The sequence below is a fragment of the Sebastes umbrosus genome, chromosome 7 (assembly GCF_015220745.1).
Source record: "Sebastes umbrosus isolate fSebUmb1 chromosome 7, fSebUmb1.pri, whole genome shotgun sequence".
NCBI lineage: Eukaryota > Metazoa > Chordata > Actinopteri > Perciformes > Sebastidae > Sebastes > Sebastes umbrosus.
Window position 1 is genome coordinate 30,604,525 of NC_051275.1, and position 26,062 is coordinate 30,630,586.

Genomic DNA, 26,062 nt, shown 5'->3' on the forward strand with positions numbered 1-26,062 from the left:
TGAAAAATACATGTCAACATACATATGAGGTACATTTTCAGTTAGGTCCTTGGTAACTGTGCATGTGTAGAAGATGCATGTGTGTGTATGAAAAATACATATAAAAAAATGACTTGCTCCCGCACACACTTTCCTCTGCTTTATTAGTCAACGTTTCGGTCAACAAGGACCTTCATCGGGACATTAAGAACATTAAGAATTAATGTTTAATGTTTAATTCTTAATGTCCTGATGAAGGTCCTTGTTGACTGAAACGTTGACTTATAAAGCATAAAAAAGTGTGTGCCGGAGCAAGTCATTTTTTAAAAAAAGTACATATTGGAGGGGATCTACTCCCAGCACCACAAACAATTTTAACAATGTGCATGTTTTCCTCTCCTTGAAAAATACATATCAACATACATTTCACATAGGCCCTTGGTAACTGTGCATGTGTAGAAGATGCATGTGTGGTTTTTTTTTGGGGGGGTGGGGGGGCTTTATGAATGGCACCATCTGAGTCAAAGCAGACAACTCTCAGTAGGAAACTGTGTCAAGCCACTATACTACAAACTGGATGAATAGTTTTACCAGTTCTAGTTCTGCATACCTTCTGACAGATTAGCCCATGCAGTCACCTCGAGACTTCCTGACGTGTGGCCCAGCCCCCAGCGCGCGCCACCTCCACGAGTCCAATCATAACGCAGAGAATACCTCGCGCACCACCCTCCCTCCATCCATCGGCGCACAACAACACGACGCGCGTGTCACTTGAGCAGAGAGCACTATGAGCGTGTAGATGAGAGCTGCTGGATGTTGAAAGTCTCTGCTGCTGCAGCCTGATGATCTGACACCTGCTCAGGTAAGTTTCTATGTCCTTTTGTGATGCGCGTTTATACCCAGATGTGCAAGATGTGCTGCGTAAAGTTGCCCAAGAACGAGACAACTCTGGAAGTAACAAACTTTATTCTAATAATTAAAACACCTCTCACGTACTGTTCAAATAACATTGTGTTTAAAATGACAATTTAGCTGTTAAGTCACAAGGCTACATTACTTTCTTTAGACAGGCTGTATTGTATTAAATTGATACATAATAACAAAAACAAAACAAACATAACAGGTAATGTCTTTAACGTGTCTGTAAAACACTGTTCCAACTCAACTTGGTATGGTAGGATTTTGCCATCTTAATAGAAAAATTGCATTTGGCAGAAATAAAAACACAAAAGGAATAAAATACTGCTAAAAAAAACACAACTTAAGAGACGTAATGCAATAGTGCCAATGTTTTTGAACTTTTTAGCTATTACAATATATAGATATGTATATATCTATATGTTGTTGATGTGTTTCTGGACGGAATGCGGTAATTACCTTTAAGACAAGCGCCTTAAACACTGTTTTAAATAAAACAGATTAAATAAAATGTACAGCAGTCAAACAAAATGTCACAACACGGTTTGAAATACTTTGTTTTTGGAAGATATCTTGTTGTATGTTGTGGTGTGTTTGACAGTAGTTAGTGCTCTTGGATGTTGCAGCTTGAACATCTGTGGCTCGTTGAGACAACCATTATAATATAATGGCATCTAAAATCCTCCAATATGTTGTTCTCATTTTAATTAAGGAATGATTCATAAGTGTCATATGGTTTTCAGTATTTCTGCATGTGAGCACTAGCTCATTGCAATGAGCATATTTTTACATGGAAGTGAGCTTTTATTAACATCAGCACACACTAATTTTTAATTAATTTCATTTATTTAATAATTCTTGATAGACATATTTAGACAATTATGAAATGCAGACCAGTACACATACTATAATATGTGTTTTAATTAGGGCTGTCAATCGATTGAAATATTTAATAGCATGATTGTCCATATTTAATCACGATTAACCTCAAATTAATCAAATTTTGTATCTGTTCAAAATTAACCTTACAGGGAGATTTGCAAAGTATTTAATACTCTTATCAACATGGGAGTGGGCAAATATGCTGCTTTATGCCAATGTATGTATATATTTATTATTGGAAATCAATTAACAACAGAAAAAAATCTCACAGTCCTCACAGTTACTGCATTTAGCATAAAACAATATGCTCAAATCATAACATGTCAAACTCAACAGCTGTCAGTGTGTCAGTGTGCTGACTTGACTATGACTTGCCCAAAACTACATGTGATTATCATAAAGTGGGCATGTCTGTAAAGGGGAGACTCGTGGGTACCCAGAGAACCCATTTTCATTCACATATCTTGAGGTCAGAGGTCAAGGGACCCCTTTTGAAAATTGCCATGGCAGGTTTTCCTCACCAAAATTTAGCGTAAGTTCGGAGCTTTATTTGGCCTCCTTCACGCCATCTAGTATGACATACTGTATGTATGGTACCTATGGATTTCTTAGTTTTTTGTCTCACATGCAAGTATCTTCACTCTAGCTTTAAAACTGAGCCCGCTACAACCTAAAAATCACAAGTTGTGTTAAAGCGTTAAAGAAATTACTGGTGTTGAGACGAATTTGCATAATCGCGTTAACTTTGATAGCCCTAGTTTTAATCAAATCTGTGTCACCTCACCACAACCTCAAGCTGCTGCTTGCCACTTTTAAGATCTATTTACACAACTGAAGTGAACTGGCCTGTGACAACGGATATGAAATGAGAATGGTAGACTGGAGTCCCATAAACTACAGACAGAGATGCTATTGTCTTGCAAGGATGGTCCGATGTGATTTGACAACACACAGACAGACAGACACACAGTCTTCCTCCTTGGAACCATAATATATCTCAGAAGTGCGTCTGCATAGGGCTAGGCGATATGGCCAAAAACTTCTATCCCGATATAGGTAATTACATATCTCGATAACAATATATATCACGATATAACATGTTTTCTGGTAATTAAATAAATAAATAGTCTCTATGAAATAGCCACATGATAAAGACCATTTTTTGTATACTCCTGTGTGAATTAAATACTTGACAAATGAAAAGTACTTAGTAGTTTCTCATTTTAAGAACTTGTGTGCAAACATATGAATATATATCGTGATAGAAACGTATAGAAAAATATATACAATAGACATTTTTTATATTGTTTTGACGATTTATATCGTCATATTGCTCAGCTCTAAGCCTGCATTATTATTGTGTTATAAATATATTCATGAGTCTGTTGTTAGCTGTTGTATAAATAGAGCAGAGGAAGGAACAGGTCGCTGGCTGCCATGTCTGCCAGTAGTTTGTGTCACCATGTGCATACAAAGCAGAGAAAAGCTGCACTCTGATCCACATAATCCAACCAATTGTGTTTCACTCTCAAGGAAATTAAAACTCTTCAGTTGTGTGTTGCAAGCTCTTGATTATGTTCCTTTTTGAAATACACTTAAAGTGTGCAAATCTGTCCTGCACCCCCCACACACATGTACAAACACACATCTCCTCTTTCTGTTTCACACACACACACACACACGGTCTGATCCTTGAGACCGAGTCGAATGTCGCCGCGTCGTTTCGCCACAATGGCCATGTTGAACTTTCTGCAAGTCTACGAGGCCTGCCTGCTGAGCAGAGTGGGTGAAAGCACGATGACGTCGTCACACAAAAGACTCCATTCACACAATCTGAGGAAGCAATGGTTCCCTCGTACACACACAAACACACTAGCTCACCCCACTGCTATGTCACAATATTACCTAATTAATCCAGTGAGTGGAGGCTGCCTGCAAAGCGCCTGCTTATTGCATAAAGACACCCATTGAGCAACTACTAGTCTACATACTGCGACTACCAGCTTCTCGCTATGATAGGTCAGAGATTAGAGTTATGCTTGTTTGTGTATTGCTGTGGTGCTAAATAGGGAGCTTGGTCTTTTTTTAAATAAAGTTATGTATACATATATAAATATATAACTTTATGTTTCCAAGATATGAGCCACCATCGTGACATACAAACAAGGTAGACAAGAAAGAAAAGGATATAAATCTACCAACAAAAAAAAAGGATATAATAATAATAATAAAAATAATAAATATAAATATAAATAAATACAATACACTCATAACAAACAAAAATATAGTAAAAATAAAAATAATAATAATAATAATAATAATAACAATAATAAATAAATAAAAACAAAAAAAGTAAATTAAAAAAACACATTATATCACAAATAATAAAAGCCAAGCCTTTTGCAGACAGAGAGGAGTTGAATTAATTAAATAAATGCATAACAAAACAAAAGAAATATAATACAAATAAATTAAATAATTAAATACATACATAACAAAACAAAAATATAATAATAATATTAACAATAATAAATAAATAAACAAAACAAAAACAAAATTAAAAACACACTAAAAAGGTTACAGACAGATTATATTAAAAATAATAAAAGCTAGGCCTTTTACAGAGACAGAAAGGAGTTGGGCTTGTTCATCAGGTTGTGCCTGGTTGGATGTTTCGGAAAGTGTCAGGCCCAGCCTCTTTGTCTAAACCAGGTTTCAACTTGTTTCTTCTGGTCTGTAAACAGTTAATCAGGGCTGCAAGTGATCCGTATCAATGAAAAGGAAGACATAACAGGTGCTTATGATTGTTGTTCTTCTCACACAGATGCACCTCCATGTTTATTCATGCATAAATGCCTTTTGGCTCACACAATTCAAACAATCTCCTCCCCTCTATGACTGCATCACCTTATCTCCAATCTGACTAGTGGAACCTGCTACTGCACACAATACCACCCCTCACTGTTATGTTGTATTATCAAGGCGTAGCGCTGAAACGGTTTGTTGGTTGTTTAACAGAGAATTAATCATCAACTATTTCTTTATAATCGATGAATTGTTCAGGACACTTTTCAAACAGCTATGCCAAACATTTACTGATTCCAGCTTATGTGAGTTTTTGCTGCTGAGTTTAGTTACTACTATTAACCCTGTGAGAACATTTGTATGGAGTCTTCTGTGGCTCTGAAGGGAGCTTTCCAAAGTATGAAAAAAAATCTTGGATTGATACTTCAAATTTGTAACTGAGAACTTGAGTTACAAAATTGGGTTTTGAAGTTTGAAGTTTAGACGTACAGTAGGTGTTATACATAGACTGTATATAAGAAGTGGACGTAGTCACCATGACGTCACCCATTGGTTTGTGGACTACGGTTTTGAAGCCTTGAGCCTTGAATCGTGTTTTTTTGGAACCAGAAGCGACACGAGAGGGTGGAGCTAAGTACAATTGAACGCTGAATAAGAGATTTTCAGGCGACCAAAAAGGTTATAATTAACTTTTAATGAACTGAAAACACACTGTGAAAGGGTTAAAGTTGTAAGACGAAAACACAGACAACTCCCAGACGAGACAACAATCACAAGGTAGCCACGCCCCTAAAGCATCCCCTGCTTTATGGTCTATTTGACTCTAAATGGGACCATCATTTACTAAATGAACATCATGCTGTATTGAAGACTTGAAACTAGAGCTTGAGACCATAAACTCATGTTTACAATGTTTACTGAGGTAATAACTCAAGTGAGAAGTAGGCTCATTTTCTCATAGACTTCTATACAATCAGACTTCTTTTTGCAACCAGAGGAGTCGCCCCCTGCTGGCTATTAGAAAGAATGCAAGTTTAAGGCACTTCAGCATTGGGGTCTAACAAAACAGATTGCATTATGGGAAATCTAGGTTCCAGTTTCTCCAGTTTGACCCATATTATAAGGAGAAAAAAATAGGATATTTTGACCTACGCTGTTTTGCTTTTGACCAGTCTTTTTTAAATCTCTCTCCAAGTGCAATACTAAATTGTCGGAGTACCCCTTTAACATCTAATCAGATTGAGTCTTTACTAATTACTCTTCAACATTCAGTTTAAAAATGAGAAACCCAGTAATTGAGCTGGTAGTTTGCAAAAGATAAAGGAAATTAAAACAGTGAGTGAATTTAAAGCTGATCTTGCAGCCTGATAATCTTTTACAGCAAACCTTAAACTTCTGCTCATTGTCAAAAGAGCAGTAGAAGAGTTGCCACCATGCTCTGTTGATCTTTTCCTTTAGTCTTTTACCTCAGTTGCCCAGACGACTCCTCTCTGGCCTCCATATCTTCAACCTCGACTTTCTGCACAAAAAAATAAGAATTGCAAGAGACAGTGAACTCAACAAGCAAACAGTGGCTGATAGTGGGCGGTGGGATAAAGCATCTCAGGGTGCAGGTTTGGTAAGCTGTAGTTTCCTGTGATGATGCAAGGCATCCAGGCTGGGAAACAAGACACCAAGCAGAACAAAAGCACCCTAGAGTCCACATCCCACAGGGGAACAGATGGTAGTCTAGGAGAGCTGCTGGTAAAACCCCTGATTTATGTATGAGTCTCAAAGGGACACTTGAGGGATGAGTGTATTTGGGCGACAAGCGCACCTCAGTGTGCAGTTTGGGGAGGGGAAGGATGTGGTGCTTCAGGGGAGCAAGATGATCATATGAATAATGAATTACTGCTGCTAGACTAGACCGCCGTCATAGTGTGTATTTCACACTATTTTTATATCTTTTTTTAAGCTGCATGATTGTCAAGATGGACTGAATAGAAATATCAATAAGGTCAGTTCTCACAGTGGTGGCTTCAAATGGCATTTAAACCATTTAAACTGTACCTAGCCCTATTGATCAATGATAAGACACCTTATGTTTACATAACAATGTAAAAGACGAGTGTTGGCGGGCACACATTTCAAAAACTGCATTTTTTTCATCTTGAAATAATAATAATTATAATAATAATGAATTTGATTGATATAACACGCTTACAAATTACAGTGAAATCTCAAGGTGCTTCACATAAAGGGTAATAACAATCATAATCAGCGTTTAGAAAATTTACACAAAAAGACAACAACCAAAAAACATGCGATTAAAAGCGGTTAAATAGGATAAATTCAAAACAAAATACAAAAGTTAAAAGTAAATAAAATAGTAATAAAAAAGTAAAATTCTAGTAATTATAAAAACCCCAGGCCTAGGGAAGATTAAGAGGAACAGGTGAGTTTTAAGATTAGATTTAGAAATAAGTGAGTCTGAGGCTCTAATTAGTCCTGAGGAGCTGGTTCCACAGGCGTGGCCCCAGGCGACCAGAACGATCCCCCCATGCTTGTCAGCTTTATCTGTGGCACAGTGTGAAGGTTTGAGCTGCCAGACCAAAAAAAACAAACATAAAAACATTGACTGTCTTCTATACACACAAAACTCACAAGCAAGCACAAACAGTAAAAGAAAAGAAGAGAGAAAACAAACAAACCTAGAGTAAGTAAATATGTACAACCAACAGAAGCAAGATGAAATGAAAAATTTCTTTAACTGTGTCCTAAAAGCTGGTAAGGAAGAAAATGTATTATTACTAGGGCTGTCAATCAATTAAAATACTTAATCACGATTAATCGTATGATTGTCCATGATTAATTGCAAATTAATCACACATTTTTCTGTTCAAAATGTACTTTAAAGGGAGATTAGTCACGTATTCAATACTCTTATAAACATGTGAGTAGGTAAATATGCTTTCTTTATGCAAATGTATGTATATATTTATTACTGGAAATCAATTACCAACACAAAACGATGACAAACTGCATGTGATTATCATCAAGTGGGCATGTCTGTAAAGGGGAGACTCGTGGGTACCCATAGAACCCATTTTCATTCACATATCTTGAGGTCAGAGGTCAAAGGGACCCCTTTGAACATGGCCATGCCAGTTTCTACTCGTCAAAATTTAGCGCAAGTTTGGAGAGTTATTTAACGTCTTACTCGAGTCTCTAGCTATGACATGGTTGGTACCAGTGGATTCCTCAGGTTTTATAGTTTCATATGATAGCATAGTTGGAGCCCGCTACAACCTAAAAATCACAAGCTGCGTTAAAGAAATTAGTGGCGTTAAAACGTATTTGCGTTAACGTGATTATCGCGTTAACTTTGACAGCCCTAGTTGTTATTATACAAGTATAGAGAACCAGTGCTAACAGGAAACCTGTCTGCCACGGTGATAAGATAACCATTAAGTCTGATCTCTGTTCAGGACTCTGGACAGCTCCTGAACTCTGCCAGCACCTTTTGTATGTACAGTCTCCCATCAACACCCTACAGTAGTAGTTTGTATTGAGTATGTGATTCTGTGTCCAAAGACAGAGTATTGTTACAATCTGAACTAAGAGGTGAGATGAATTTTAGTAAACACACTCACATACAGTACATTTGCGGATATGTGTGGCAGTCCAATCTGAGCAAAACCCATCACAGTCTCTCTAATCTTACGTCATGTAGTGTAATGGATACAGTGTAGTTGGCAGTGCACACACTTCAGCTACAGCTTGTTGTTTCTGTCTGTGCACTCCCGTTTAGTGGCCTGTATCCTGTCACACACACTCACATCATTCAGAAACCTCTTATATACCTTCTCACATTTAGTGTTGTTTACGTCTGTTAAAACTCTTCGGTTTTCTTCTCTTATTGTTTCTTCGTTTCTTCTCTTTCCCTGCTGCTTTCTTTCTTCGTCTCTTTGATGCTAAGTGTGCAACACTGACAGTTGCTCGTGCTGTGTTCATGCTGTGTTCTTGGTGAGTTGCGCTGCAGAAGGAACTTTTGAAACACAGAGCCGTTTGTTTTGTCACACGGTAGTTTGCCAGAAACGAGATTTCCCTTCTGCTTTTTTTTGAGTGTGCTAGAGTTCATGTGACATGTTATCTTTTTGTTTTGGTTTCTGAATGAGTTGAGATTCTTGGAAAGGATCATGCAGGCATAATCTTATGAACTAAATGTCAGTTGTTGCTCTAACGCCAGTTTAATGTTTATTTTCCAGTAGTGTGGACCTGTGGGCCTTTTATCGCCAGGAAGTACGAGGGAAGCTCTCTAAAAGAAAACAAGAAGGACAGAAGAGAAGAGGGACTGACTGCAACAGCAGGAACTTTTACTCACAACTCTCCACTGTCCTCGCTGCTCTCCAGGGTCGTCACAGCTTCACCGAAATGAAGCTGAAGGAGGACCTGAACCCCATGCTGCTGCTCCTCTTCCACATCATGGTGTGGATCTACACCTTCATCACATTCCTGCCCTCCTACATCCTCAGCTTGGTCTCCGGATCCGACGGGGGCTGCTACGGCTCCGAGGAGGAGCGAGCCAAGAGGCCCAAGTCCCGCTCGGTGCTGGGACGTCCCGAGGGACCCTACAGAGCGTTGGGCGCCACCAAGAGGTTGGCGACGTCGCTGCAACCGGGAATGGACACCCTGGATAAGATGTTTGAGCACTCAGTCGGGAGGTTCTCACACAGACAGTGCCTGGGGACGAGAGAGTTGATCAGTGAGGAGGACGAGCAACAGAGCAATGGGAAGGTGTTCAAGAAGGTAAAGAGTGATGCAGACAGTCTGGTTATAGTAATAACATGCAGCAAGGGGGGGAAATCGAAATGTAGAGGAAAAAGGACACGGCAGTCAAAGTTAACGCGATAACGCATTAACACAAATTAATTTTAACGCCACTAATTTCTTTAACACATTAACGCAACTTGTGATTTTTAGGTTGTAGCGGGCTCAGTTTTAAAGCTAGAGTGAAGATACTAGTATCATATGAAACTAGAAAACCTAAGAAATCCATTGGTACCATGTCATAGCTAGAGGTTAATAGTGTAATTTAATCTAATAACCAGGTCATACTAGCTTGTCAAGAAGGAGGCTAAATGACGTTCCAAATTTACACTAAGTTTTGGTGAGGAAAAACTGTCATGGCCATTCTCAAAGGGGTCCCTTGACCTCTGACCTCAAGATATGTGAATGAAAATGGGTTCTATGGGTACCCACGAGTCTCCCCTTTACAGACATGCCCACTTTATGATAATCACATGCAGTTTGGGGCAAGTCATAGTCAAGTCAGCACACTGACACACTGACAGCTGTTGTTGCCTGTTGGGCTGCAGTTTACCATGTTATGATTTGAGCATATTCTTTATGCTAAATGCAGTACCTGTGAGGGTTTCTGGACAATATTTGTCATTGTTTTGTGTTGTTAATTGATTTCCAATAATAAATATATACATACATTGACATTAAGCAGCATATTTGCCCACTCCCATGTGATAAGAGTATTAAATACCTGACTAATTTGCCTTTAAGGTACATTTTGAACAGATAAAAAATGTGTGATTAATTTGCGATTAATCACAATTAATCACGGACAATCATGCGATTAATCACAATTAAATATTTGAATCGATTGACAGGTGTACAATGGACAGAAAAGGGAAGAATGAATAGTAAGAATAGATTTGAAAAATGAGTGAGCAGAAACCGAGAAAGAAGGAGACAGGGTGTCACGGACAGTCAATTTAACTGCGGAACAAGGCAAGCTGTCAGAAAACGCTTTGTAGAATTGCAATATTTCAGGCTTCAAATGTTCTTCTATGACCTTTTCTCCACTAGAGAAACCTCTTGTAGCATTTTCAAAGTTTAAATCAAATCTAGACGGACTGAATTCCATTGACCTTTTACATGTTAATAGAGGAAAGAGAAGTATAAATGAGGAATGAAAAAAAAGGAAGGAGAGAGAGATCGGTATTTGTTCAGGAGTATAATCCAGACGTTGTTCAATGAAAGATAAGTAAAAATCTGGCAGACAGTTTGAGTGCTATTGTGTCATCTATTTGCTATATATTAACACAAAGTTCAGTGTAAACTTTGCCCAGCAGAACCCTTTGAAACGGTGTTATCTGTGTGTTTTGGAGTAATGTACAGTGCCTGCACGGTCACGACTTACAATACCTCCGAGTTACCCCATTAATCCCACCAGCCTGATCCCTCTAATCCATTTAAACCCCACTGTTGAAACACTTAATGCGGCAAGAGAACGCGTCTTAGCTGTTCAGCTCCTTGCTATTGTTCCCAACAAGTGGAACACAGGACTGTATAGTCATCATTACACTGTGCCTTTCTCTGTATGTGTGTGCACTACCATGTATGAACCATTAGGAGCCAGTGTAACCTCACTAATACATGCAGGAAGCTCCTGTGTGTGTGTGTTTGTGGCCTCTGACTGTCATCAGAGTGTTGAAGAGTATCTCCAGACGTCTCTGTGTGTTTATCTTATTCTCATGCAGACGACGACCATGAAACGCTACAGCTTGAGAATGAAAGTAGAAGAGGAAGTAGCTCTGTTTGGCAATAGTGAACTGGTTTTAGTATAAAACAGGTCAAACATATGACTGTGGGATTTCACTCCATGTGGTAAAATGTCACCACCAACACACAATAAAAAGGGGGAATCCTCAAATGTTCTTTTGGATGGAGTAATGCGGATAGATTAAATAGGGCAATTAATTAACAAACTAATAGATATCACCATGAAACTTCCCCAGCTGATTACTTACATTAAGGCAATTATCTTTTTGTATTATAAGTTTTCTGAAATGTTGTGTTTAAATATACAAATGAAGCATTATCTTATCAAATATGTGCTAATTTGCATAAATTTCAGGAACATATGTCATTCTGTTGACATATTGGAGTCAAAGGTTTCAGAGGGGATTTTTGGATATCTCTTTTTATCACTCCATAAATCAGAAAATACTGCCATTAAAAATCTATTTTCACCATGTTTTTAGGAATAAAATATTCAATAAATCAAACTATGAATGATATAAGAACAAACTCCTCTGTAAAAACCTTCAGATTATAGATTGAAATGAAACGGGAAAGTTTGGTCGGTGTTAGTGCTCCTGAAGTGGAGATTTCTGGCTCATAGTCTGAGAAAAAACAAATTTAGAGAAAGCAGCCTTTAAAGATACATATTGTAAAATGTCATACATTTCTAAGACACTACAGGTGAATAGGGTTAAAAAAAAATGAACTAACAGATATCACCATGAAACTTCCCCAGTTGATTAATGACACTAAGACAATTATTTTTTGTATTACAAGTTTTCTGAAATGTTATGTTTAAATATGCAAATGAGGCATTATCTAATGGTAACTTTTGGTAAATTTAGGAGAAATCTAGAGACGCAAACAGACAAAGTAGTAAAATAAACACCTAAATGTGTATTTTGGATGTTTTTCTTTCCACTAGTTTGAAAGAAGATATGTTATGGAAGCAACACACTGGGTATTGGGCTTTTCAATTGTAATGATTTGGGTCATTGTATTCTTCTTTCCTTTATCTACTACTGTGACTGTACTCCTCACATCTCGTGTCCTCCCACTCCCCCTGCAGGTGGTTCTGGGTGAGTACTGCTGGCTCAACTATGAGGAGATGCTGTCAGCAGCGTCCCAGTTCGGCAGCGGTTTGGCATCACTGGGTCAGCGGCCCAAAAACAACGTGGCCATCTTCTGTGAGACTCGGGCCGAGTGGATGATTGCTGCCCAGGCATGCTTCATGCACAACTTCCCGTGTAAGTCCAGTGTGACTGTGAGGAAATACAAAGAGGAGGGAGGACAAATTAGGTTAACACCTCATGAAAAGTAATCATTCTTACAAACACTGCAGCAAAGGTGGATACAAGCATCCCTCTCTTACATACTGTATGTTTTGTCAATGCTGTTTGTTGATACTAAAGTGCACTTTCAGTTTCAGTTTCTAAGTTCACTCTTCAGTTTTGTCTTTCCCACTGAGCGTCTTCCAGATGTGTCTGAATTAGGCTGGTTTATAGCCATTTGTCTTTGTGTGTGTGTGCACGTGTGTGTGTGTGTGTGTGTGTACACGCACACGTTAGTGGTTGCAGTGGAAAACTAGTAACATGCAGCTGAGACAGAAGAAGGTCAGTTTGTCCCTTCTGCTTTGCTGTTACGTAAGTGCCCCACTTCCTTCACTCCTTTTCTTCTCCATCCGTTTCATTTTCTTGTGATGGAAACACTTTTTTTTATACATGCACAGCGCTGCCACTTATACACTGGTTGCACTCTTGACAAAAGAAAATGGTTCTTTCAGCTTGCATCACAGTAGATATATATATATATATATAAGTGTAAAATGCTGTACCTGTCAGCCCAGAATAGTTTCTGGTTTCTTCAGGTGAGCAGGTCCAAATGAATCATTTAACATTAGCACAAGGCTGATTGTTATAGGGGATATTGTAAGAATTGTGACATCTAAAACAAGAAAAACAGCAGAATTACTTTAAATAAACAAAAGAAAATCTTCAATATGATCCTTTGAAAGAAAGACTTTCACTTCAGAAGAAGCCATGGTTGTCTTGTTGCAGCTCCAGAGCGCGGTACTGCAGCAGCTTTCTACCCCGAGGAATGCAGTGATGATTTACTCTTTAATATGTTCGGGGCTTTCTTCACTATATGAGCATCCACAGCAGCACTTTAAGCTCATTAAATCTTTTTGATTGTCCTTGAAGGACCCTTTCATTTCCTCTGTGTGCTTTAGTTTATGCTCCAGTAAAGTGACATGCTTTTAGAATATATGCGGCCAGTAACAAGCCAATAGAGCGTCTTTATAATGTTTCTCTCTCTCGCAAACACAAACAGTGGGCCAGTGGAAGGCCCGGGGCGGTGGATAATAACACATAGAGCGGGGGGAGTTAAAGGTTGGAGAGAGCGACGGAGGAAGGGACAGAGAGGGAGAGAAGTGAGGGGTGATGGCGTCAGAAGAGGGGTGAGAGAGTCTACGTGAGCATCTGATGTTGACAGAGGCATCAAGGAGTCAGCCAAAGACCCCCAGTGAACTCAAACACACTGTGTGTGTGTGTGTGTGTATGTGTGTGTGTGTGTATTTACTCTTTATTGGCTCTTTGTCAGAAGGCAAATGTGCTCATTATTTGTGAGGTCTACGCACTTCATATAATTCATATATGTGAGTTAAATAAATGAGAGCAGCAATCACACAGCATACATTCTCTACGTGATGCTGTTGTCATATAACAGGCTGATCTCATACACCGTTCATATACCTACGAAAAGTAATGCACTGTAATTCGTGTATATCCCTTTGAAATCGTGAACCTGGAAGTATAAAGAGCGACAAACGCCGTGTAGGGAGGAAGTCGGGATGGATGGGTGGGTCAAAAAACACCAGACTTTCACCCAGGAGACCGGCGTTAGTACATCGTGTGAAACTAGAAGTCAACGATGATTTATTTGTCACGTAACTTCTGTACTTAAGTAACGCCACTTCTGGAGTTAGTTTAAACCAAACCACGATCTTTTCCTAAACCTAACTAAGTAGTTTTGTTGCTTAATCCTAACCAAGTTGATCTTTTCTTAAACCTAACTTATGTTCCCACTACACGACTTCAGACAACAGTTTTTGGAGCTCCCCGACAAAAGCCCCAGATCAGAGGCAAATCGGCGTTGGCTCGAGTGTCATGTGGGAACTGTTCAAAGACGCAAGCCGAGAGGCTCGGCGACGCTCACCGATGCCTCGCAGACACATTCCAGATATCTAGCGGGCTAAATATCTGGACCTGTCAGGGACTCCGGTCCACAAGCTACAGCCAATGAGAATATAAGACATGGGTTGAGGGGAAACCTGGTCGCCTGGAACAACACATAGGAACTTACTGTATGTGATGCATTTGCAACAAAGAGCAAAGATCAAGACTCCTGGTTGCAAGACAGCAAGTTGTGTAGTGTGAACAGTACAGCGATCTGACGACTTTGAAAGTCTTGTAGTGTGAACTTGGCTTTAGTAGTTTTGTTTCCTAAACCTACCCAAGTTGTGTCCTGTGAAGATGGAGGTTTATTTTGAAAAGACTGTATGCAGCATGTAATGAGCAGAAATTGGAGCGTGTTGCTGGACATTCGTAGGAAAACGCACAAAAAATGAGGAATAACTTTTCGTGAGTCATCATACGTATGAGGACACGTTGCATATAAAAACATCATAACTCCAGTTTGGGTTTTTTTATGTCTTAAATGACGCTCTCAAGACCCCATTTGTTGAACTGAAAAAGTAAGTAGCAAGTAAACACCAGGCTGAATATCTCACACATTCTTTGTCAGTTGCTACAGAGTGGAGTTTGTTAAGTATTAAATGACCTATAGTGCGTGATGTGTGTGTGTGATCGTGTGTGGAGCCCAATCTGGTGTTTAGATCTCACGGCTGGAGGTGTCATGGCCCTCCACACTCCCATCCACACTCACTCACGCACACACAGCAGCAGAGCAGGAAGTGTTGGAGCTCCGTGACGCAAGAATGTGATGTCACTTAAGCCCCTGTCCCACAAAGCCATGAGTCTGTGTCAGTGTAGGAAAAAGGGGTTATAGACCTCTGGTAGCTACTCTGTTTCTCTCTCTCTCTCTCTCTCTCTCTCTCTCTCTCTCTCTCTCTCTCTCTCTCTCAATCTGTCTATCCTGTCTAACAAAACACGTTGAATTTATTCATGTTTAATCTATGGGGACTGACTTGCTTTTGGAGCCAGAGTCAAGTGGCCATTTGAAAAACTGCTGTTTTGGGCACTTTTTTGGCACGTTTGGCTTCATTTCTCAGCACCGGAGGTTGCCGCATGGGCAGGCCTTATCACCGAAAACAACAGTGTTGGACCTCACTAATGCTCTTGTGTCTGAATGGGAGCAGATCCCTTCAGCCAGGTTCTAAATCCTGTGGAAAGCTTTAGACGGGAAGAGAGGAGGTTGTTACAGCAGCATATTAACGCCCATGGTTTTGGAAAGGCATGCTCAACAATCACATATGGGTGTTATGTTCGGGTGTCCACAGACTGTCTCTTCTGTGAAATGTGATCAAAATTGTATAAGAATTCAGTGAGCTAAGATCTTCCCAATGCAACACAATGTGATGTAATCAAACTGATGTGAACTGACTAGTCAATATCTGCTTTTAATAAAAGGTATCTTAATAGTTCCAACTACTGATTTTGCTCCTATGTGGACGCATGTATGAAAGCACTCATACCACACATTATAGTCATATCACACACACGCCCTCACATACCAATACTGTTTGTATCCCCAAAAGAGAGCTGGTCAGTCAGTGAGAGCTTGTGTCCCGTTGGCTCGGACGCTGTGCTGAGGCCTCTCGAGGTCACCTGTGATGTCATCAGTGTGGGAGGGGCCAAATCAGAAGGACTGAGCGGTGTAGACAGAGAGCACGTACATGGTCCAGCTTCACTGGCTATATGATGACTCTGCACACACACAGAAAAACCAGCCTCTGTACATCAAAGTGTAGTCCAATACAATATAAACAAACAGCTCAACAAAACACATTTTAAGCTTGATAGAGGCATCAGATAGTATTTACTGCAGGGTTATTGTAACATATTAAATCTATCTCCTTCCTCTCAGCCAGTCAATTTACCGACTGCATCCTCAAGCCTTCAGATATTAGGGCTTAATTTTTGTTTAGTTTATTTATTTTTGAGAATACACAAACATAACAAACATAACAAATAATACCCAGTGCAGGAAGAGGCAGAAAACCCACTGGGCTTATCTGGAGAATCCAGCTAAATAATGTTAATATATCACAATGTTATAGAGAATACAACATTAATATACAGAAAATAATATTACTACATAATAGTGATAAACAATTATAAAAATATATGTATAATAACAACAAACAATAATAACTAGGCCCGGGCAATATGACGATATACAGTATATTGTCAAAACAATATGAAAATGTCTATCCTATGTATTTTTTTCTATATCACGATATAGACTAAGCCTATATTTATTTATTTTTTCTCTATAATTTCACTTAAAACTGTTTTATTAATTTTTCACTCAAGTTCTTAAAATGTGAAAATACTCTTTTTATTTGTCAAATATTTAATTCACACAGAAATATACAAAAACAGGCTTTACCATGTGGTTATTACATATAAACTATTTATTTATTGAATTACAAGAAAACATGATATATCGTGATATATATATATATATATATATATTGTTATTGAGTTATGAAATTACCTATATCATGATAGAATATTTTGGCCATATCACCAGGTCCTAATAATAACAATAAATATGTAAAAAGAAAAGACAGGATATGTGATTGTGTGATGTGTACGGGTGTTTTTTGCTTTTTTATGAATTTTAGACACGCTTCCCTTGAATTTGGCGCAGACATTTGGCACACACTTTGGGAAAAAGCGTTCTGATATGGAGTCATTGTGGACAGCGAGCCAGATCATGGGGAAAAAAAACCCATTAGTTGTCTGTTTATTCCAAGAAGTATGACTTATAACCAGTTACTAGTATTTTCCTGTGACAGGAAATTGGCTACTAGTCAACTTTGACTTACTGTAATCAAGTGGTCAGGCTTTCTTTACAGTAGGTTACCTTAGAGACAGCAGGGGCTGTTACATTATGTGTGGAAATGATTAACTGTGTCACATGACCGGTGTGTAAATAAACTGAAGAAACCAGGCCAGTAGAATATTTATGATTCAGTCATTTGTGATAATGGTTTTGTGTTATGTGTGTGTGTTGCAGTGGTCACCCTTTACTCCACACTGGGAGGTCCAGCCATCGCTCACGGGCTGAATGAAACTCAGGTCACCCTCATCATCACCAGCAGAGAGCTCCTGGAGACCAGACTCAAGGTTAGAATACACACCAATACACAAACGTATTTACTGAAATGTTTTTGTTTTATTTTACATTAAATCATGTAAACATGTTCTAGTAAAAACCCAAAATACAAGTATGAGCCTGAAAATGAGCATCATATGTCCCCCTTTAAAGTTGTGCTTGAAGGTTGAAAGACAACGTTAAGTAGTCCAATATAGTAATAAAAAAACAGCTGCAAACAAAATATTACATTTTGAGATTTCCCTTCATCCCAGTCTACAAACTATATTCTAGCTAATAATAATCTAAGTAAACTAAGTTAAGTTGGGTTTAGATCACTGGTACAAAGTCTGTCAGTGGTTCCTGACATCTAATTGTCTCTGGTCTATATGACCCATAGACTGTATATAAGAAGTGGACATAGTCATTGGTTTGTGGACTGCTGTTTTCGAGTTCGGCATTTTGACCGTCACCATGTTGTTTTTTTGCAACCAGAAGTAACACGAGAGGATGGAGCTAAGTACAACTGAATGCTGAATGAGACATTTTTTAGGCGACCAAAAAGGTTATAATTAACTTTCATGAACTGAAAACACACTGTGAAAGGGTTAAAGTTGTAAGACGAAAACACAGACAACTCCCAGACCGGACAACTCCGTGGTAGCGACCTGTCAATCACAAGGTAACCCCGCCCTAAAGCATCCCCTGCTTTATGGTCTATTTGACTCTAAATGGGACCATCATTTACTAAATGAACATCACGCTGTATTGAAGAAGACTTGAAACTAGCTGATTGAGACCATAAACTCATGTTTACAATGTTTACTGAGGTAATAAATCAAGTGAGAAGTAGGCTCATTTTCTCATAGACTTCTATACAATCAGACTTCTTTTTGCAACCAGAGGAGTCGCCTCCTGCTGGCTATATATCAACTGTTCTGGTCGCAGTTATCCATCAGAGAGTATCTGAGATATTGGGGCAGTGCTGATTGAGGAGTGTGTTACTATAGAGACATAACAATAAGGAGAAGGGCACCTGCTGGATGTTAAGGACCATTTAGAACAGATTCAATCCCTAAAGACAAATGGTGCTCTGGCAGTTCATCTCCTCTTTTATCAAGGTGGCATAAACACAGCTCCTCTGCTCACTCTCACACATCCCCTCTGAGCCCAAATATTGATGAAGATGATGTGCATGGTATTTTTTAGTTGCTTGTCTGAGAAGAAACCTGGTTTTCATCATGTGCTACTGTGTACGTTTGTGTGTGTGTGTCAGGCTATCCTAATTGAAGCTCCGAGGCTGCAGCATATCATTGTAGTGGACAACACACCAACCTCATGGCCCGGCTATCCACGTGGCATCAGCATCCACAACATGGCTGCTGTTCAGAAGCTGGGAGCCAGACCGGAGAATGGTAAGCTTCAAATAAAGAAATATTAAAGCACTTTCATGTATTTAAATATTTACAGCCCGGTCCCATGAAAAGGTGTATGAATGACACAATAATGCCGCAAGGCAAAAGCGTGCAATAAGAACGCCTTTCTTGCTTGTGGCGTGTCATTTGTACGCCATGTAGTCTGCACTGACTGCAATGTAAATGCATGTGTGTAAATATGCTGCGCTCAGAGCTAGTGACGTAGAATAAAAAGCGAGAAAAATCCCTTACAGTGGGCGGGAGAGTGGATGGGTCCAACAAACACAGGGCTTTCAACCATGAGACTGGCGTTCGAGACCTGTTTTGTTTTGTAAGTTACATTACATACATGTGTTTTTTAGTGGTGTTTGTGATGTGTTTTCCATACTTATGTTACGTTATCTCCGTACTTATTGAACTTAGTTTACGTACTTATTTTAAGGCCAACCATGACATTTTTCCAAAACTTAACTAAGTGGTTTTGTTGCATAAACCTAAGTGAGTGGTTTCGTTGCCCCCCTGCTGTTACTGCACTTGCATATTTGCATTGCAAAACGTGACACTGACACACTGTCCTCTGGTGGACAGGTGGGTCTATTGCACGCTTTGGCATGATACCAGGTTGATATTTAAATACCGAGCCCAAACCACCTAAACCAAAAAAGTGCCTTCCCTTGAACTAAATCGAAAATATCACGTTGTTTTAGTAGCTGAGAGGTTAGTAACCGATAGTCCTGCACTAACTGGGATGGTCATGGTGGGGTTTTTCTTGGGGGCGGACTGGTATCAGTCCCTTTAGGTCATGTGAATGAGGAAGTGCTCACATCTGTGTCAGATTAAGGTCGATACGATGCTCATTCAGTGAGTGGATTGGATGGATGAGGAAAGTTCTTCGCCCCCTCTTCGTTCTTTCGCTGTGGCCCCTTGACCTGACTGACCCACAATAAGAGAAGCTGGTAGAGTCATGTGTAGATAACGAGAGAAGGAAGTAGGTTCGGGGAAGGAAGGATGGAGCTCTGGGATATAAGGGAGGGTCATGTTTACACACAGCGCTGTTAACTTCACATGACATCAACTCTCAGAGCACACACTCCTACATGCCTGGTGTCCGAGTAAGAGGAAAGAGGAAGCAGAGAGGCCCTCCTCTTGTGACAGTAATGTGATTTACTCTCCCTTCCTCTCCTCTATGTCTCCCTTCATCCTCTTTTTTGGCTGCGATCAGACAATCTTAGTTCTGTTTTTGCTCCACACAACGTTGAACATGAAGAGTACACTGCTGCTAGCCTAGCAAACCACTAACTGGTTTTGTTTCCCTTCAAACTGATTTGATCTTTACTTATTTATTCAGACAGGAACCCCAGAGATGGATGATCACTCTGTGCTGCCAAGTCATCCAGACATGACTGTCTTTTATCTCCTAGTTATGCATTCCTTGATGTCAAGAAATACAAAACATGATTAGAGGTCTTGATTGTAAATCTCACCCACTCGCAGGCAATGATGCAAAAAGTCCATCGACTGTTTAACTTCATGCAAAAGCAACATGAATCATGGGAAAAAAGGGAAGCCATCCCTTAAGGTTGCGTTCAGACCGACTTCAGCTCTGCGTGAAAAATCGCATCCCTCTCATTTATTTCAACGTTGTCCAGCAAGACGCTGCATTGGTCAACCACATAAATGGTGAATTACTTTATAATGAGGACAATGTATTCCTGCTGTCCACCCTGCGATTGTCGCAACAAAAGATAAAATAGTTGCTGCTGTGATAACTTTCCAAAGTTAAAGTAAGAGTAAAATCTAGTCTCACAGTGATATAAACCTGCTGTGCAGTATTTTGGTGCCTGATACGCTTTCAAATTCACAGATCTGTTACTCACACAGGATTTCCTGGATTGTATTTCATTGTCTTGCCAGTGCCTGACGCAACGTGCCATCTCCTGGTATACCGGATTATCACAACACTTCAAAAGCGAACTACAAAAGGCTCAAAAGAAATTGATAAGAGTTAATTTAAAAGTTCACCCACGTACATATCTTGCTCCTGCACATTTTAAAAAGCTTAACTGGTTGACGGTGGGAAAAAAATAATTATTTATATTAAGATGCTGCTCACTTGGGCGCACCGATAGCTCAGTTGGTAGAGCGGGGTTGCCAACAAGGCTGAGTCCTAACTGCGGCGGCCCGAGTTGGAACCCGACCAGCGGCCATTTCTGCATGTCGCCCCCTCTCTCTCTCTCTTCCCCCAACTTTCTAAACTGTCCACTGTCCTATAAGATGCTGCTCACTTACAAAATTGTTGTTAATATGGTACTAAAGTACTTAATTATTTCTCACTACTACAAAGAGAATCACAGCTACTTTACAAGATGTAGCTTGACAGACTTCATACCTTTTTGATTCAATAGCATCATGGGAAAAAACACAATTCTCTCCAGTGAAGCAGCTCAGTGGAATAATCTGTCCATAAATCTGAAACTGAGTATTTTACAGAGCACGTTTAACACCTTTTAGTGTCAACTGAAGAATCACACTTGTATTAGAGTACTTGAAAACTTGCAATGGATGCAATATCAAAGATTGCCTCAATGCAAAAAATGAGATTTAGGCTGACAAAATGACTGGGAAGTCCAAAGTAAACATACACACACACTAAGCTGACAGCCAGCAGAAGATAACCTACCAGATGTACACAGTTGAAGTCCTGATAAGAGAGAAAATAAAAAAATAAAAAAATAAATTAAAGAGGAACGACTGAGGAGAACAAAAGATAAAGAAAGTATCAGAAAGAGTGGAAGTAAAAGAAGAAAGTGCAAGAGAGTGAGAGGAAGAGGAGAGGAAGAGGAGAGATGGTGTTTTTGGCTGCACAGCCGGACACAAAGTCTTCAGTGTGCCAAGAGGGGCCTGGTTGTTTAATATCACAGCTGACTATTTTCCATCATGTGTTTGAACTTTTACACAGTCTCTATTGACTTACAGCCACTTTTAAATATTTCCTCGGCCTTTGACATCCAACTGCATTTTCTTTTATTAAATCTGCTTATTCTGCACACATGCAACAACTGGAACGGACAGACGCTGTTACTTTTATTCCAAGAATGTGTCTGTGTGTGCGTGGCTGTTATAATATATGAATACAATTTACACAAATCACAGTTAAGCCATTTCTGTAATGCAGTTTTGTCGCATTAAGCTCATGTGTGTGTTTTCGGGTTGCAGCAGCACGTGAGCGCCAGCAGCCGCTGCCTTCAGACGTTGCCGTCATCATGTACACCAGCGGATCCACCGGCAAACCAAAGGGCGTCATGATCTCCCATAGCAACCTCATCGCTGGCCTCACGGGCATGGCCGAGCGGATACCCAACCTCGGGTAGGCGACACTAACTTGCATGATACACCTTTGGAAATGTGATATATGAAGGAGAGAGATTTAAGTATAGCAAGACTTTATATAGGGCGGTATTAATCTTCTCATCTAACTCGTGGCAATACAGAGAATATGCGTGTGTCCCAACCACTTGACTGGTGGAGCTTTTTATGGAAGGAGGGCTGCCGGGGAGGAAGTGATGTTTCCTGGGATAAAAAAAAAAATCCTATCTCTGTACTTTTACATTACTATTGTTATGAGCTGGATTATACACTAATGCCTTTTTATTTATTTCACTATTACTGTTGGTCCAAAGTGAGCAGGGTGCTGTATACACCTAAATCCATTTATGCCTGAGAATGCCTCCTCAGCTCAGTGTAGCCTATCTGAAGAGACGAGAAGTTTAAATTGCATTATATCAGCACAGAGAGGACATTAACTTCCTCTTCTCTGCTGTATCAAACTCTCCTCTTAATCTCTGCTGTCACTGGCTCTTTGGTTGAGTGATACTGTGTTTTAAGGAAAAGTGCCAAATGCTCTTTCGGGCTAACTGAACACGTGCAAAAAGTACAGTATGAGCCGGCGAGTACAATCATAAATGTTTACATTAAAACAAAAAACCGACCCTTCTCTCTGGGGAACGAGGCGGGGGTGGGAGGAAATGCAGAGGGAAGGGAGTTCAGTATGAGTGGAGGGAAAAGCTGGGAGGATGGTAGTTAGCGGAAAATGATGAAGGTTAGAGGGTTACGGATGTTACGATCGCAATCAGTGTATTAAGTAATACAACCTCCTCCTCATGTATGCCAGAAATACTTGTGTTCAGATAAATATGTGGCCAGTAGATCATTTTTTAAGTCCAAGTACATGGAAAGATGCCTCCTATTTGGCACAGATAATCTTTCTGATGCACAGCATTTATCTTCTGAAGATTACCATCATATGATTTATGACTCCAGAGATCATGATACTTTGTATTAAACTGATTATACAGCAGATTGTGCATGTGTAAATTACATTTATTCAGCTTGATGAACTTAACTAGAGCTAATGCTTGAATGAGATGGCACTGATTACTTTCAGAGCACGTCTCAAAGAGTGTCTTTGTGTTCACAGTGTGGACGACACCTACATCGGCTACCTGCCTCTCGCCCATGTACTGGAGCTCAGTGCAGAGCTCATATGTATTTTTCACGGCGGTAGGATCGGCTATTCGTCACCTCTGACTCTATCTGACCAGGTGCAGTAAGACAGTGCAGTGGAATTTAAGTCTTTAAGTCAAATGAGATGCTCCAAATCTGATATGTGCAGCCATTATTGTGCTTCTTTTTCCCACCCAAAGTCGACCAAGATCAAGAAAGGAAGCAAAGGAGACGCCAGCGTCCTGAAGCCCACTCTGATGGCAGCGGTCCCGGTACGTCAAGACAGTACACTCAGCACAACACTATGCAGTACACGGTATAATGTTTGAGGAGCCTTACAGTATCTCTCACTGAGTCTGCGTAAGTGTTTGCAGTTTGGCCTCGTCTGGACGCAGGTCAGATTCCAGTCTGTCTTTGTTGGTAATCCAGCTGTGGAGCAGTGACAGAGTCCAGCAGGCCTGTGCCTGCTGGACTCTGTCACTGGACTCACTGTGACGTAAATACTGGGGCTAAAATGGCATATTTGAGGTTGGCCAGTCTAGCTTGTCTTTGAAATAGATTTGAGGGATTCATTTCAGCAGTGATGACGTCAGGATTGGCTTTACTCAAAACCTTGCATAGCTGTATTTAGTTTGTCAATGAAAGAGTTCCACCCTTCTTAAGTGCTTTGTTAGTTTTAGAAGGTGTTTAGAAACACAAAAGTAGGACACGCAGTGTGAGCTGGAAAGAGAAAGTGTGCAGAAGGATTTCATCTAATAGGGTATCCACACACAGCCATCAATATGGTTGATCATTGCACTCAATAATCTGAGGATTGAAGCTGCTATAATTAATATATTTAAATGCCTAATGCATTAGATGACTCTACGTACTGAACTTGGCGGGGGATTGTATGAACTATCTATCAATCAAATCCTTGCCGAAGCCAGTCGGGAGAAGAGCAAACACATGTTTTCCATCTAGAAAAGCCTCCAGTGTTGTTCTTTGCGTTTCTTTCAATGAAGAAATACTTTCCACTTCTGATATAACTGATGCTACTGCAGCATCTACGTTAACCTCTTTAGGAGCTGCCCATTGTTGTTTAGAATGAGCAGTCGCCTCTCCGTGTCGCGTCTCAGACACCTTAGCCACGCCCGTAGCTGCCAGTAGCTCCTCACAGGATGCTGTGTTCTGGCCTGCCGGACACAAACGCATTACTTGGAGCCTGACAAGATGGATTTTCATGTGATGTGTGATTTCGCGATTCTTGCGTGATCGTGTGACATCGCGATAATCCAGATGCCGTGCAAGCTAACGATATACTTACATTACAACCAAACTCTCCTTCACTTCCCTGGAGTCAGTGAGGGATGAGTCGTGCTGCAAGCAGCACAGCCAAGGGCCAAGCAATCAAGCAATTATTAACTCAAAGTCAAAGCTCATATAAAGTGTGCAATCCTGCGGCTTCTACCTTTGATTCAAAGAGGCGGAGCGATTATAAAAAAAGTGGTTGAATTTTATTCAATTAAAAATCCCAAAGTTGAGTAATGTGATGTTACGTAGGCACTTTAATCACTGCTATGAAGAAATCTGAAATGATTAAACCCCTGACGATAGGAGATTATAATTCCATTGCTCTTGTTGGCTAGACTGTACGCCGGCTAGCTGGAGACAATACGCCCTCGCCGCTGTATTCTCTCTCTCACACCATGAGCTCAGCCCCACCTCCACCCCCCACCTCCCATCTCCCAGTGGTCGTAGTGTAAAGGGCAGAGGGCCCCAGTGTCTGGAACCATTCACAGCTGTAAACAGAACGTGAGAAAGCCCCATGTGGTTCTCCCCACGACACACACACTCACACACACACTCATACACACTAACACACGTACTCACACACACATACAAATTGTTTGCTGTGATATGACGACGGGCTGCTGCGTGAATCCTGTATCGACTTCCTCTCTCACTGCTTTAACTTCACACACACACACACTCACACACACACACACCCACGCACACACAAACACATGCACACGCACACACACACACACACACAGGGACCAGCTGGTTTTTATTGTTTTGAGTTTGTGCCCTTTTCCCCATTTCACTATGAGTCCTTCTTTTGAAGACACTCTGCTGATTTGGTTGATGAAGTGTTTTTGATCTGTGGGTTTCAGTTCTCTCCGCTTGTCAGAAGGAAACTCAAAAACCAAGTCAAGTTAGGCTATGCAGTGTCCGAGCCAATAAATAAATACTGTAATACCAATTCCTTTGATATTCCTGTTCCCAGCACAGTCATGTTCCTATCACCAATCAGCCTGTGTGTCTTTCAGCTTTTATCTGCCTCTTAGTGGCCAAATGTTGGTTAATGCAGCTTTAAGGAATTTGTTGTTTTTCCATTTACAATACTTGATGCAATTTCATCCAAGTCCTTTTCCAATTTCACTTAATTTAGCTGGAATCACTTTTTCTTACAATGTTGTAATGCTGTACTTATTTCCCCTTACAATAGTCAATTATACATATTTTATCTACCGTGGCCTTTTACCAGATAAATGCTAACAATAAAGTTGGAAGAAGTTTACTGTAGTTCCCTTCTGTTTTTCATTGCACCAACCCACAGTTTCACTCGTGTGGATTCCATGGGTTTTTCTCTGGTTTTG

The 26,062-nt window shown here is 40.1% G+C and overlaps 1 protein-coding gene and 1 long non-coding RNA gene across 3 annotated transcripts in view; both read left to right on the plus strand.

Moving 5' to 3' along the window:
* Positions 1-697: 697 nt before the first annotated feature.
* Positions 698-26,062, plus strand: part of acsl3a (acyl-CoA synthetase long chain family member 3a) — a 32,141-nt gene continuing 6,776 nt past the window's right edge. Inside the window, exons 1-8 of one of the 2 annotated variants that reach the window (XM_037776304.1) lie at positions 698-841; positions 8,832-9,372; positions 12,230-12,407; positions 17,425-17,534; positions 18,779-18,917; positions 22,134-22,284; positions 23,395-23,518; positions 23,621-23,692. In XM_037776304.1, the coding sequence (XP_037632232.1) occupies positions 8,998-9,372; positions 12,230-12,407; positions 17,425-17,534; positions 18,779-18,917; positions 22,134-22,284; positions 23,395-23,518; positions 23,621-23,692 (1,149 nt within the window). In that variant the 5' untranslated portion in view covers positions 698-841; positions 8,832-8,997. The remainder of the gene's footprint in view (positions 842-8,831; positions 9,373-12,229; positions 12,408-17,424; positions 17,535-18,778; positions 18,918-22,133; positions 22,285-23,394; positions 23,519-23,620; positions 23,693-26,062) is intronic. The other variant, XM_037776305.1, reaches the window with a different exon arrangement.
* Positions 14,710-16,539, plus strand: LOC119492007. The gene is made up of 3 exons (XR_005207699.1): positions 14,710-15,809; positions 15,960-15,962; positions 16,085-16,539. It is a non-coding gene; the product is annotated as an uncharacterized LOC119492007 (long non-coding RNA).